The 14,829-nt window shown below is 50.7% G+C and overlaps 1 protein-coding gene across 10 annotated transcripts in view; it reads right to left on the reverse strand.

Annotated features, from left to right (window-relative positions):
• LOC100117338 (AN1-type zinc finger protein 5) overlaps window positions 1-14,829 on the reverse strand; it is a 17,205-nt gene continuing 2,376 nt past the window's right edge. For 2 of the 10 annotated variants that reach the window (XM_016983734.3, XM_008208184.4), the window contains 3 exons: window positions 3,207-3,777; window positions 2,679-2,850; window positions 1-2,592 (listed from right to left, as the gene is read on the reverse strand). In XM_016983734.3, the coding sequence (XP_016839223.1) occupies window positions 2,444-2,592; window positions 2,679-2,850; window positions 3,207-3,491 (606 nt within the window). In that variant the 5' untranslated portion in view covers window positions 3,492-3,777 and the 3' untranslated portion in view covers window positions 1-2,443. Of the gene's footprint in view, window positions 2,593-2,678; window positions 2,851-3,206; window positions 3,778-3,960; window positions 5,385-14,829 lie in introns of those variants that run through there. The other 8 variants (XM_016983735.3, XM_031927558.2, XM_032598393.1 and 5 more) reach the window with 8 other exon arrangements.

Here is a 14,829-nt window from a genome sequence, read left to right on the forward strand (position 1 = left end):
TTGTTTTTTATATATAGTTCAGTTTATTTACAGGAAGACTTAGTCTGTCGTGCGCTCTACAATGAAAAGAAAAATTAAAAACAATATTGATTTACTTTTCATTACTGACAGTTTAGCACAAGAATTTGCTAGAAAATAAGGAGAGCTGGATGTTCATTTGAAATGGTTAGACGTATTTAAAAATACTTTAAGAAGTAAATTTTCTTAATAGTCCTCCTTACAATGCATTGTTTACATTACGTTTTTAGGAATATACAAGCAATGATCGTTTTTAAATTATAATTATCGCGAATTTTCCTTTGAGAAATTGCTGCGACGCGTAAAAATGTCGAAACAAGCCGTAACACCACTTAAAATGAACACTCATCCTTGGTAATCAGCATATAGTTATTCGCTTGGAAAAAAAGAAAAACTATATTTTTCATTTGTACTAAAAGTATTTATCGATCAGTGAAAAAGATGAATCGTTGGTTACATTATTTTGCGCATAATATGCGCGAAACCTAAAACTTAAAAAAGCGGTAATGTATCGAACACCTTGTCTCCATTTAAGCTTAAGATATATCCGATGAGACAGACGGTTTCTTGGCTAATTGGAGTCTGCATCTCATTGTTACGATAACGACGATTCATATTTCTCAACCAATTCTTTCGGCGCATTCGAAAATGTATTTTTAATTTTTTTTTATAACACAATAACAAGCAATCCAGCGTCCGGTTTTTTGTTACTTGGGTTTTCTGAAGGCTCATTTGTATTATTTAGTTTCTTTTTAAACGGGAGAACAAACTCAGCGCATCGAATGCAAAAATCGTATGTCCTCCGTTCTTGTCTCGGGCGGAGGGCCAAAAGTTCGCTTTTACGCGATCGCGTGCGACTGCAAAAAAGTCCATAGCGCAGTCCCTACAGAAGAGCTGCGAAACAACAAGTCTACGTAGAGTATCATAGATGCATTCGGCCCTTTTTGCTCTGTCGCTTTTAAAATTTTTCTCACACCTAATGCCCGGCCTCTAGATTTTTTGTCTACTAACCATTATTTAGATTTAATCATATATATACCTAAAAATTGCAGCGCTGCGTCGCAGCACCGGAATACCTCGCGCAGCATTTTTTCATTTTCATATTTTTTTATCTAATATAATATAACTCACAAAAAGAAAAATAAAACAAGCGAAAAAATGAAGAATAAAGAGAAGAAAACGAGAAATACCGACACTCGACTCCAGTCGTCGCAACAACACGCAGTTTATAATAATATATGTATATATTTATGTATAAGACACACACCGATCCATACATGAAGATCGGAGAACGAGGAACGGACGCGCCATCGTCGGAAGGATTTGTCGTCGGATGCTTAGCAGCAAAGAAAGTCACGCAGACGTATACGTGTAGCGGATTCTTTTTATATTTCTTTTTTTTTATTTATATTTTTTTTTTAAGAATAACGATTTGTAACGTAATTTCAAACAGTATTTAATGAGTAATAATGCTCGTTATATTCTCGTGAAATTGGACATAAACACACAGTACTACTTATATTCCATTGCATTATTTATGAATCAATCAGCTAATATATTTAATAATTATTAGACTAATCGTTAAACCTAGAATTGTGATCACCCATCAACGTCAGTCATCATCGTTTCAATATAACATCCTCCTTGTCACCGCGCTTAACTAATCATTGACACTATGGAAAACAAAAAACAATTACGAGTTTCGAATTTGCTTCTTTTTTTTTTTTAATTGTTTATATATCTATATATCGATGGACTCGTCCTTCATTAACAAGAGATACACTGCTCCGTCACTTGGACCGACTGACTGCACCAGGAAATCATTCGTCTACTTAAAATATGAACGTCCTTCCTGCTCCTTAATTTCTCTCGTGTTTTCGTTTCAAGTAAATTAATAAATCTAATTATATAGAATGATAGTTATAATAAACCGTAATAATCATAATGATAATAATAGATATATTTATATATGTGTATAGTAGTAGTAAGCTGGCAGCAGTTAGTAACCAGATATTATTTTCATTTTCATATGAATCTCTCACTAGATGACAATCTGACAATGGCACTGGCAACCAAAAAAGAATCTTTTTTTTTTTTAAATTACGCAGACTTACGCGCAAACACGCTATCGGTTTCTTTCTTTCCTGCTTCAACCAAGTCTCCGTATAATATTTATTTAGCCTACGCCCGAAACCCCGTATCTCCCATTGTCATCTTTCGCTTGACAAATTTTGTTCTCGTTCATACGGTTAGTTTCACTTGCATTCATTTACACATTCTCTCGCTCTATCCCACACATGTCCATCTGCTTTGTTCCTCGATGTGCAATCAGCTGCCAGATAATTTATCTCGTTTTCTTCGTGTTTTTTATATTTTGTTTATATAGTTATATAACCATTTTCCCAACGACTACACACTAAATAGTTCAAATTTTTTGCACTTTTTCACCAACAACAACTGGATTGTTGCGCCGAATTTCTTGAGCGCCCATTTCTCTGTAATCAAACTTGCATTCGTGCTTGTCACTGTACCGGTGCACAGAGCAGAAGAGTCCACCACATCGACACTCAAAACCTGTAACAAAGATACGCGTCATTAGTATGATTCATGAACAAGCGGTAATTATTCAACGTGAGATTATTTATTAGCTTTGTTCTTACCAGTTAAACCCACTTTCTTGCGACAAATAGCACAACGATTTTTCTTCTTTTTGAAGTCCTTGTCAGTCTCTTTACCGTCGAAGCAGTCGTCCACATCCCCGCTGCTCACTGAGCCTTCAGCAGCTGCACTGCTGTTTCCTACTTCGCTCTCTTGTTCGTCCCTGCTCACCTGCTGATGTAAAATCACACATTGTTATGATAAAAATCACATTTTTTCAAAGTTTACGTTTTTTGAATGGCCGCGCAACTACTGTACTGACAAACATCGCGGGTTGAAGATTGAAACTTGAATGCACAAAAACTGGAATTTTGAGTGACCACATTGTTAAATTTTGCAGTTTATTTTGTAAAATATGCGTTTTTTGGGCCAAAACATGTTAATTTAGAAGATATATGGTTCTCACATTACTGACTTGCTTGTTACCATGGAAACTGGGGACTCATAAGAAAGCTATGTTGCTATCAATAGAATCTATCACTTCAGGCTCCACAAAATGCAAACAAAGAAGAGTAACAAAGAGTACTCACTTCTTTTGGACTGGACAGATCTGTCGTTGGTTGGGGTATGGTAGGTATGGTTGGCTGGGCAGTAGTTCCTGTGGAGGCAGGGCTGCCGAAACCACTCTGCAACGTTCCAGCGTTACCAGAGGCGGTCTGTGAGGCTGGTACAGACGTAGTCGATACAGGAGGTTGCTGCTTCTTCTTCAGGTTCTCCTTGTAGCAAAGAGAACAGAGGCCGTCGGTGGCTGGCGAACCGTAGAAGCCACAGCCGCTTCTGCACAGTGCTTGCATGGGATTCGACTCTCGCTCCATGTTGTCTGTGTGGGTTTGTGTGTGAGTTTGTAAGAGAATGCGGTCTTGCGACTCTCTCACTCTTTCTCTCTCCAGAGGTTTCTATTGGTAGTACTTTGAGACCCAGTGATACTCTGGGCTATCAGGCAGGGGATTTGAAGGATAAACGTCCTTGCTATGGATGAGGTAGGTGCTTCGATTCTCAAGCAAATTCACTCGAATACAGCCTACGAATAGTGTGGTTTCCTGGTGCAGCAACCTTTCCCGCAGACTGCTCTTCGGAGTCTGGTTATCACCACGTATTCACCTGAAACAGCACAGAAGAAATTCCACATTAGAACAGAAGAGAGCATTCAGCTGCAGAGCAACTGGGTAATCACAGAGCAGTGTCACCAAGTAGCATAGCTGGAGGGGGAGGGGGAGGGAGATAAGAGCGGAAAACTAGCGCGGAATCACAATGGAAAAAAGCGTGAGCACTGTATACGCCTACGGGTGGGGGCAGGGGCAGCAGCAGCAGCAGCAGCAGCATCGTCTTCGTCTTGTTCGGGACGCGGTCGTCCCGCGCAGGCAGACTCGCAGTCAAACAAGACGAACGATGATGAAGAAGAGCGAGACGCAAGTTCTGGCTTCTGGTCGTAGCACCAGAGAAACCAAGTCCAAGTCGCAGATCGTCGCGCACATAAGGAGAGTAGGAGTAAGAAAGAGAAAGAGAGAGAGGCGCGCGCGATATCGAGGAGAGAGAGAGAGAGAGAGAGAGAGAGAGACACGACTGCTGCACACACACACACACGCACGCACACTGAGCGAGACAGACAGACAGACACTTGGCTCGAGGTATATAGCACGTATAGAGGTATATCGCGAGTAGCGGGCGCGAGAGCGACAGAGACGGAGCTAGGCGGAGCGGAGAGAAGGGATTGAAGTGAGTATAGAGCCTCGGCCTCGAAAGTCGGCTCGTCCTGGGCGCTGGCTGGGCCAGCAGCGAGAGCGCACTATTCACCAGCGGCGATAATCCCGATGTTAACTGCACAGAGAGCGCACTCACTTCGAAGGCAGCTTTCCAGCGTAGCGCGGTGTCGCAAGTAGTTGCAGGCGGGCAGCAGTGCTGCTGGCCGAGGCACAACATGGAGTAAGCTCGCTGCTGCTGTCGCTCGGGCATTTAAGTGGCCCCCCGTACAGAGCGTTGCATCGTGCCTCTGACTGGCGATCCGCTGCACCAACGTTTCGGAGCCACCTCCCGACAGCAGCAGCAACCCCGAGGGCCGTCCTCGACGAGACAATGGGGGGGGGGGCTGAGTGGCTGGAGGGCCTGGCGACGAGCTCCTGGGCCGCGCTCGGCGTCTCGCGCGAGACACTGTCTGAGCCTGAGCGAGTAGAGCGACGTAACTGCTCTTCTCTCTCTCGCTCTCTCGCTCTCCGCGGGTATAGGTACGCGCGCGCGCGCACTGCCTCACACTACTGTGCAGCACGGCTCTTTCTCGCTCGCTCGCTCGCTGCTGGCTCTCCTGCAGCAGCGCCGCTGCTCGTCGTCTCTTGTCTCGCCTGCCTGGCTTCTTCCCTTCTACTCACCGCGCACCTCTCCTCAGCTGCTGCCTGCCCGTGTGCCGCGGATACGACGTGTCCGCGAGGAAGCAGCTCTCGAGTCTCGAACTGCGAGCGCGCGCGCGCGAGAGAGAGAGAGAGAGAGAGAGCTCTGGGCCGCGGCAACAGGGGAGGAGGCGCTCGCGAGGTTGGCTACGGCACTGATCCGACAGCAGTGGGGAAGGGGACTCCTCGTACACAGCTTGCCCGCTCGCGTACGCCCCCCCAGCAGCACGCGTTACATTGTATAGAGTCACGAAAGCGAGCTCCGTTTTTCAGAGTCTCGCTTTACTGGCTTGCAGCTCTTTCTTTCTCCGCTGCAACCGATCCACCCACTCGCCAAATTAGACAGAGAGAGAGAGAGAGAGAGAGAGAGAGAGAGAGAGAGAGAGAGAGAGAGAGAATCCGCGGAAAATCAAAACAGCACTGACAGCACGGTTATAGCCGTGCATATGTATATAACATAACTAGACGTCGGAGGAGAGCTTTCTCTCCCCCGCTAGCTCTCTCTCTCTCTCTCTCTCTCTTGGAAAGGGGGAGCGCAGCGGCGACTCCTTTCCCTTTAAACGGATCTGCTGCTGACGAAAGAGCTTCGGAGGCCGTCCCCTTTAAACCGTGCAACAACGACAACCGGATCAGCTTTGCGCGGACGTCTTCGCTGCTCCAGGAGGGCAGCGCGGAAAAAAGAGGCCTTACGTAACTCGCGCGACGCAGCTACACACCTGGGCTACTTTACCGTAATGACTGCACGGCCGCAGACGAGGAAAACTCGGGAGCGCGCGCGCGTGTGAAAGCACAGAGAGCATAATAATAAAAAGTGAAAATCGGGGCCCGTGGCCTCGATTGAGGCGTATTATGAAGCGACGACGCGGCTCTCGCGGGCCCAGGAGGCGCCCGGGCACGCTCCTGCGCGATCCAGAGGGCGCCACCTAAGACCAGCACGTATACGTATGTACAACATATACGACTATGATACTCCTCCACCTCTGCTCCGCTGCTGCTGCTGCTGCTGCTGCTGCGTTCGAGTCGTTCGACTATATGCATACGCGTGAACGGGCCGTGGCTGCCTCGTGCGTGTACCGTACATATACTGCCCAGTTTTCTCATCATCGAAGAGCTCGGAAGAGGGGGCTGATTCTTCGGCGAGTTTCTTCGGCTGTGCAGCTCGCTGGTCACCGCGAAGGACGAGCTTTTTACTATACGTGTTTTCGGTAGCCTAAGTCGATACGATGAGAGAGGTGACTCGCGATTGCGCAACGCCAGATTGTATCCCAACAAGCCGTCGCTCGGATAAGATGCGAGGCGGCATGGAGCTTTCTTACATACTTTCGAGAAATTGCTCGCAGCGGAGATACACATCGCGCAGCGTATAACGCAGCGAGTCGATCGAGAATTTACTTTCTTCGCTCGCCCGCCGACCTTGGCATTACTTTTCTCGCCTACAACAGCGCTGCTCCCGATGCTGCTGCATGGGCTGCGATTTTTCCGAAGCGTGGCGTCTCGGCACGCGATTGTCGACTAATTGGAGATCAAAAATGAGAAGAGCAGCACCGCTGACTGTCGGGAATTTCGAGGGAAAACTGCCAGAAGCGACTTTCGCACGGCTCGCGGTCCGGACCCGAGAGTCTCTTTAAGACCGGGTCTGCACTGTGTGTGCATGCGTCGTCGCTTTGCGGGCTTCCCCGATTACATTTCGTGGCTTTTTTTTTCAATACAACGCCCACTTTTCCCCCGTACCAGATTAAATTTGTAGCCTGTCGGACATTATCTCCAGGGGAAAAAAGGCCGCTCGATAAGATTTCCCCAAAACGTCCCGTCTCCAACCGCCCTCGAAACTCTCTGCGCGCCTCTCGTGAGAAAAAAAAACGAGGGCAGCAGCACTGCACACGCATCCGTCAGCGGAGCGCGGGCGGGGGTCTAGAGAGAGAGAGAGAGTAGAGAGAGAGAGAGAGAGAGAGAGAGAGAGGAGGTGCAGCTGTTGAATGCCTGCGACAAGTCCGGAAAACACGTGCGACGACGCTCTCTTTTATTGCCGCTGCTGCCAAAATCTCGGCGTGCGAGCCGCTGTTACTTACGCTTCTTCTTCGCGTGTGGTGAGAGATCTATAGACGAGCGCGCACGAGCGCGTGAAAGGCGACCTATTTTTTTCTCCCCTATACACACGTATACGCGTTGCTCCCGTTGCTGGGCTTGATAAAAGCGCGCGCTGGATGCGAGATTCCGCGAAGCGGCGAATCTCGGAAATGAGTCACGCCGGCGAGCAATAATGTTTGGGGAAATCAGCGAATTTTGATGTTTTCAAAACATCGTTCGCTCCCGCGCGCGACGGGCAGTTGTTAATTGCTCCCGTTAACGACGTGCGTAGTAAACAAAGCCCGCTCGGTCGAATCGTTGAAATTACGTTCGCATGCGCACAAAAAACGAATCGAGCGTTATCGGCGGCTATCGAACGCCGCGACAAAAGAGGGGGAGAGAAAGAGAGAGAGAGAGAGAGAGAGAGAGAGAGAGAGAAGGAAACGGTTTTATGCGCCGCGCCGAAATCACACGATGAAAACAGCTGTCCCAAGTGTGTCACCTCGAATACCTCTCTATAGCGCGCGCACACACACTCACGGCGTGCGAATCGCTCTGAAAAGCTTCTCTCTCTCTCTCTCTCTGTGTCGCGGAAGCGCCTATAACTGCACGCGAGAGACAGACTGTATAGAACGCAGCCGACGTCGCCAGCACTTGACGTCAGCTGCTGCGAGCTGCTGCGCTGGAGACAAAAAACGAAGCAGCGAGTCTACCTGTACACATGCGCGAATACATACACACACGTGTGCTTCGTCGCAGGTACAATGCACACGCGAGAGGGAGAGGGAGTGAGTGAGAGAGAGAGAGAGAGAGAGAAGGACGCACAGCAGAGCAGAGCGGAGCAGCAGGTGGGGGCAACGAGTCGATTCGCTTTCTTCCATGCGAGAGAGCGCGCTGCACACATAACGCGTTGAGAGAGCTGCCGCGCGATGACTAAACGAAATCGAGGAACGTCAAACGCGTCAAAAGCGTCAGACTCTCTGCGGAAAGTGCGTCACCTATCGACACACGCGCGTACGGAGACACAAGTGCAGCGCGACTCGATGACGGACTATATTATAGAGAGAGAGAGAGAGAGAGAGAGATGAATGAGAGATTTTTCGCTGCAGCTCGCACGGCCATTATGGCCGAGAGCGTAACCCAATAAGGCTTCCGGTGTGTAACCGCGCACTCCGCGGCGGCATACAATGACTGCACGATCTATCGAGTTTCCGCGGAGGTACGACGACGATGTGTCACCGCGAGTAAAACACGTGGCGCCTGCGTACGCCTGCACTCGCCGATCGATTTTGCGTCTTGGGGTAGGCAGCGGCGTCTTGCATTAGCTTCCGACTTCGCGACCCCTATAAATAAATGTAGAATCGTCGTATAGAGTCGAAAAAAAAGCTCGGAGCACAGAATGTAGGCTACTCGACAATCCCAACGGAGAGAGGTACACGCACAATGCTCCCGCGAGTACGCTCGCGCCAGACCGAGAGATCGATTTTTCGTAGGCTAGGTAAGGGACCGGGGAATAGGGACGCCGCCGTCTCTCCCTTCCTCCGCATATCAATATGAGAGAGAGAGAGAGGAGAGACGGAACGTAGACTATAGCGCGTATGAAAAGGAAAGGGGTCGGAGCTTGCGCTCTGTGTGTCCGTGCGCGTGTGTCTGTCTGTCTGTCTGGCTGTCTGGCCTGCGGGCGAACGCTGCACATGCGCCACTCGCGGTCCGAGGGCTCGCCGCGATAGAGCAGCTGGATGTCTGTAGTGGGGATGGCGGGTTTATTGCGGCTCATTGCGTTTCGCTCATTTTTTTCCATTGTTACGTTGGAATTTTGCGTACAGCCATGCCGATCGCTGGAACAGCTGTGCGGAATATTCACAACAAACGAAGATCGATAACGCACACACGCCTCTGTTATAACCGTGTATCTATTAGCATTAACGAAGGCTGTGTACGTGCCGATAAGCCGGCGAAATCAACGCGTGCGCGAGGACTGGGCTCTTCAGCGTGTCGAGACTCGCCTCGGATTTTTCTGACGAAATCCCGGCTGAATCGGAGCAAAGAGCACATCGGGGCGAAATTGGAGCGCGCGCGCGACAGAACTAACAGCTGCGGAGGGACGGAGAAAAAGCGAGCGTATTGAAATTACTCGCTGGAAAAAAAAAAAAAAAAAAAAGTTGCGTCACTGAACTTTTATCGCGGGCAGGTTTTACATTTATAACTTTGACCTTACGCGCGAGTATTTTCGAGCGCAACATTGAATACGAGCTACGCGCCCATGACGAACCTCGCAAACTCGACTCTCGTTTTCGCGCGTCGATCAACCGCGCATAGAGACTCGCCTTCAATTTTCCACGCGAGCGACGCATTGAGCAAGCAGCTCGCTCGCGGTGTATACATTATAGTCGTCCCGATGAGCCACGCGAATCGAATACGAATATACGCGTGTCAGTGTGCGCGAGCGAGCGAGTATATAAGTAGCCATGCAGTGGCCTCGGCCGCGAAACAAAGATTTCCCCCGACGTATGCAGCAGCTCTGACAAAGGGGGTGAATCTCCTCGCGCACGCAACTGCTCTTCTGCGCTTCCGCAAGCTCGCGAGCGTTTCGGAGCTTTTAAAAATAAGCTCGAGCGCGCGCCCATGTGACCGCTGCCAATCTCTCGCTACTGCGCAGCGACTCGCACGAGCCAGCTGTCGCGTCCCACCCAATGTTCTCTACTCAATGAAGTATCACAGGCCGAGAGAGAAGAAAGCCAGCACCGAGTACAAAAAAGAGCGAAAATCACGCGACGAGAGCGCGCGAGGTTATCGGCCACCCAACCACACACACACAGACAGACAGACACACTGCGAGCGGCGAGCTTTTTCGGAGCAACGGACCGCGCGGCGACTGTTCCGCAGCGAAAAAGAGAGAACAACGAGGCGCGAGAGAGAAAGAGAGCGATTCGGAGCCGGTCAACGACACCTAGCCTCCTTCTCGGCCTCTCGTCGGCTTCTTTCTTTCCGCCGGCGTGTAAATAAACAAAAGCCGAGTAGGTGTGTACATCGGCAGGTGCAGCAGCTATCCGACCGAGAGGCGGGAGTATGGAAAAGGGGGGGATATATAACTATACTGCGAGATAAGCGGTGCTCTTCTCGTCGTTGTTTTCGCGAATTCGAGTGCGATTTTGAGAAGGAGGAAGATGTAAAGCGCTATTGCGCAGCGAAATAGAGCAGCAGCAGCAGCAGCAGCGGCGGCGGCGACGAGTGATACGAACGCACATCAGTTACGACACGCTCAGAGAGAGAGAGAGAAAGAGGGAGAGAATCATGACTTTGAGTATCTTCGCGGCGCGTTGTCCTAACCTCACTTTTCGCAAGCTCTCGAGGACTCGTTGCCCAACGGCGAAATACGAGCGCGAATTACCTGCAGCGGCGCCGAAAAATCGAGAGCCGCCGCCGCCGGCAGTATAAGCACGCTATATAACGCACGCGCTCTGTCAACGACCTCGACCTTCCAGATGCGCGCGCGAGCGCAGGAGAGAGAGAGAGAGAGAGAGAGAGAGAGAGAAAATGGCGCGGTAGCTCGTTCAAGCCGGCTGAAGAACAGACTGCGATTTTTGGCTCCGCTGCCAAGAGAGCTTTTCTTTATCGGCCACGTGCGTGCGCGTCTCTCTCGTCAGCGAGCCTCGGGATTTTTCGCGAAAATTTCGACCTTGCGCCGAGACAGAGAGAAAGAGAGAACAAGCAACCTCCTTCTTTGTGCCTCGGTGAGCTCTTTGTTGCGGGGCTCGACGCGCAGGATCGCAATACACACACGCCGGTGCAGTCCCTCTCTCGAGTGTTTTGAGAAAGAACAGCGGGTCAACGGCTGAGATAAACAAAGAATCTCTCCCTCTGTTATACAGACGGCCTGCAAGTGTATACACGAAAACTGGTTTATCGCGCTCGCGCATGAGTCATTGCATAACGACGGGGCGTCCGATAGCCGAGGATCAAACGTGAGGAATATATTTCCAAACACACTCGAGAGAGAGAGAGAGAGAGAGAGAGAGAGACAGAGAGCGAGCTTGCTTATCGCGCACGCAGAAAATCAGAAAGTTGAAACACCTCCGTCGGGTTCGTTTCTCGCCCGAAAAGCACACCCGCTCTTTATATATTATAATCTCGTCATTCATAAACCGAGAATACGTCCTTTCTTGCTCTCGCGTGTCCGCGCGCCGCTGCGCTGTATGCGTGTAACGTGCGTCCGATATAAGGCGCGTCGCTGTCTCTGACGAAATTCACCGAGGATACAGCATTGAGCTGCGCGCAGGTGAACGACCCAAAGTCAACGAACGACCCTCGGGCCGCCTACGAGTACCCGCGTATACGCAGCTTCTAATCCGATTTTTCGACACAGGTTTCGCTGAAGCTGCCCAGAAGCGGCCTATTACGAATCGAAATAGAAATACGCGTCGAGCATTGCCCGCGTAAAAGTATTATTACAGCTATACAACGCGGCAGTTGAGAACGCGCCTATAGAGCCAGATAAGGATCGAGGCTCGAACGACCTTTGCAGCCCCCCTCCCGCTCTCTCACGCGCGCGTATCAAACGTTAACAAACAATAACAGGATCGCCAATTACCACACGCGACTCTCGCGCTCGCGCACAGTCCGCATATAATGCATATATGTATCCAAGGATGTACCGTTTCGTTTCCCCGCTTCGATATTTCCTTTATTAACAGCTAGCGCGAATTTACATTGCGACTCCACAATGCTTGCTTAATCACTCAAATCGCCGCCTGGCTCTTTGTTCGTATAAAGACTTCTTCCGCGAGAGGATAATCGATGAGAACTCGCGCTCCGGTATTAATTGCACCGGGTCAAGTCGATCATCGTATTCTCGGCTGTTTGTCCTAGAAATCGAACGTACCGAGCGCGCCGCGCGCGTTCGATATAATTGAATTTTCGCAAAAGCTCCGGCGGAGCAGACGCTGCGTTCCAGTTCGGGGGGCGGGCAAACGAAATTAAAAGAAATCAATTTGCTGCGAAATATTCACGTGATCCAAATTCAAACTGCACAACTCTCGGTCGCGGTTTCGATCTCCATTTCAATTTCAAAACCATTTGCTTGCGGTGCGCAGCCCAAAAATAACCTTGACCCAGTTGCGCTCTCGGCGACACTTCCTTGCGCCGCGGACGAAAAGGCTGAGTGTGTGTGTGTGTGTGTGTACCTACTGTGCGGTGATGTAAGGTAAAAAGGTGTCGGCGGCGAGTATCCAAGCAACCGTGCGGGTATCCGCGCGAACTTTCGTCAGCCGTAACGGCTCGACGCATTCGAAATGCGGCGCTGATGCGTTGTCCGTCGCCAAACAGCGGCGAGGCGCACCGCGCACGTACTTTTGACTCGGCCGTGCATGACGCACTCGTGCTTCCCGATTATACACTTATCGCTGGGCTGCTTCTGCCGCTTCTGCTCGTTCCGCGCGCTCATCAGCATTAGCGGGCGAATTTTAAGCGACCCTGTGATGATATCCGTGTACAAACAACAGCGGCGTATCGAGAGCCCGACGAGGACGGATCGAAATTTTGTTTTCCGAGGACTCGCTTGCGTCGAAGGCCGCCGTCGAGCTGTATTCCTGCTTTATGCAAGATATTATATTAAGAGACAACCGCGAGAGTGAAATCGTCGTTATACGCCGGCGCACGCATCGACGACCTCGTTTTTCTGCACGGAAAACCATAGTATCTTGACGAGCGTTTCCACCTCTCGGCGTGTCTAGCGCACGAGTTTTGGCAATCGATCAACGCTTCGCGCGGCAGAGAGAAAGAGATAATACGACCTTGAGGCGGCATAGCGCGAATTTTCGACCTTCGACCAAGCGATATCAAGGCCGCTAGAACATCTCTACGGCGCTTTACTGTGGTAAAGATTCTCGGAGCGCCAGTTCGTCGGAAGAGAAGCCGGCGCGCTTATACGAGAATAAAGCGCGTCGCAATGGATTTGCGCGCGGAGGCGACGAATTTATCTCTCTCTCTCTCTCTCTCTCTCTCTCTCTCTCTCTCGCTCTCGAGCGCGCGGGCCAATTTGATTTTCGGAGCGGTAATTGCCGCGCTGAATCATACTGCTCTCTGACTTACGATTCCGCGTATGACGGCGTTTTAGCGGAATTGCTTTCACACAGCGACGCTTTTTAAAAAACAAAGACAAACGAATGAAAACAGACAGAGGACAGAGACCGCATAGAAAAATGCCGCGCGTTTCCTGTTGATGAGGCTGCTGGCAGAACGCGAACCCGTAAAAAATAGAAAACGATAAGAGAGCCGCGTTCTCAGTCTCTGTCGCCCCCACAATCGGGGATACACTCGGCGAGTGTAAAGTCCAGCTGTTTTTCCGCTCGGCGGCGGGCAACGAGGACAAAAACAGCCTGTTTACGAATTACAACTCCATCAACGGCGGATTCTCTCCCCCATCGTTTGCGGCAGCGGCGGCAGTTGCAGAAGGAGAGAGAGCCGCCCGCATGGAGCAGCTCGCAGGTGACGCGTACACGCGCTATTCTCCTCGAGTTTTCGCGCGCGCGCGCGCGCGAGGAGCTTACGCAAGGCTTTTCCCCGCGGAATTTCCAGTGTAACGCGCGGAGCTAGAAATCAGCGTAAACACGGGTCATTAAGCCGCGCCGCCGACGCGTATACACGCGCTGCACGTCTATTAGAGGGGGGGGGGGCGGAGGGGGAGACGGAAAAAGAAGAGCAGTTATACACGAGCTCGCGCGAGCGCGGGTGGGGTAACGAAGAAAGTGCGCGCTTGGAAGAGGTGTGGCTGTGTGCAACGAGCCTAGTTGTTGCGCGACGGCGGCGCGGCTCTCGGTAATTTCGCGACGAAAGGGAAACGCGCGCGAGAGGAGGATTTGGCACGGCGTCGCGTCTTCCGTCTAGCTTTTTGTGCTCCGCCGATAAGGAATTATCTTTTGGCAGAGTCGCGGAGGGATGACGCTGGCACGTGCGCGAAGCTTCGATTGCTCCTCCGAATTCTTCGAATTTACTGCACTCGCGCAACGCGTCACGTACGAAAGAGAGGATTAAGCGGGGATGAATTTCCGCTCGACCTCTAACGCCCCGGCACAGGTAACTATACAGCGTCAAGTTTACGGAATCACACGGAGCCACCCCACCAGTCAGAGGTCAGCGTCCGTCGCCCCAAAACCTGTTTCGTCTGTGCTCTCCCGTGTACTCGCCCCCCCGAGAAAATCCCTCGAGCGTTCGGAGATCAGGAGCAGAAAAACGGATCAAAGCTGCTTTCCACGTTTTACTTTCGGAGCGGCGTTTCACACGAGCTGCTGCTGTTGCTGCTAACGCTTTCTATACTAATATGCTTACGCACGAGGGAGAGACGATGTTTCTTTCTTGGGAAAGGTCGACCGAAAAATTAACGTGCTCTGCGAGCACATGGCCGAGAGGAGGACTGCGGCGGAGGGTCCGAGGTGACAAGTGCTTTTCGCTGCTCCGCTTTGTTTGTTTTTCGACGCCGAGCGCCGCCGGGTGGGGGGAGAGAACGAGAACGAGAGAGAGAGCTCAGGTGGGGGTTTAAATGGAAGTGGGCTAATTGAACGCGAACCGAGACGCTTTTGGAGCAGACTGTGTACACGAATTTATCAAACGTTTAAATGTGTATTATCTCCGAGAGCAAACAACGATTTCACCGCGCGCGCAAGAGAGAGAGAGAGAGAGAAAGAGAGCCTCGGCTGTACGCACGTTC

Source organism: Nasonia vitripennis, chromosome 3, assembly GCF_009193385.2.
Source record: "Nasonia vitripennis strain AsymCx chromosome 3, Nvit_psr_1.1, whole genome shotgun sequence".
Taxonomy (NCBI): domain Eukaryota; kingdom Metazoa; phylum Arthropoda; class Insecta; order Hymenoptera; family Pteromalidae; genus Nasonia; species Nasonia vitripennis.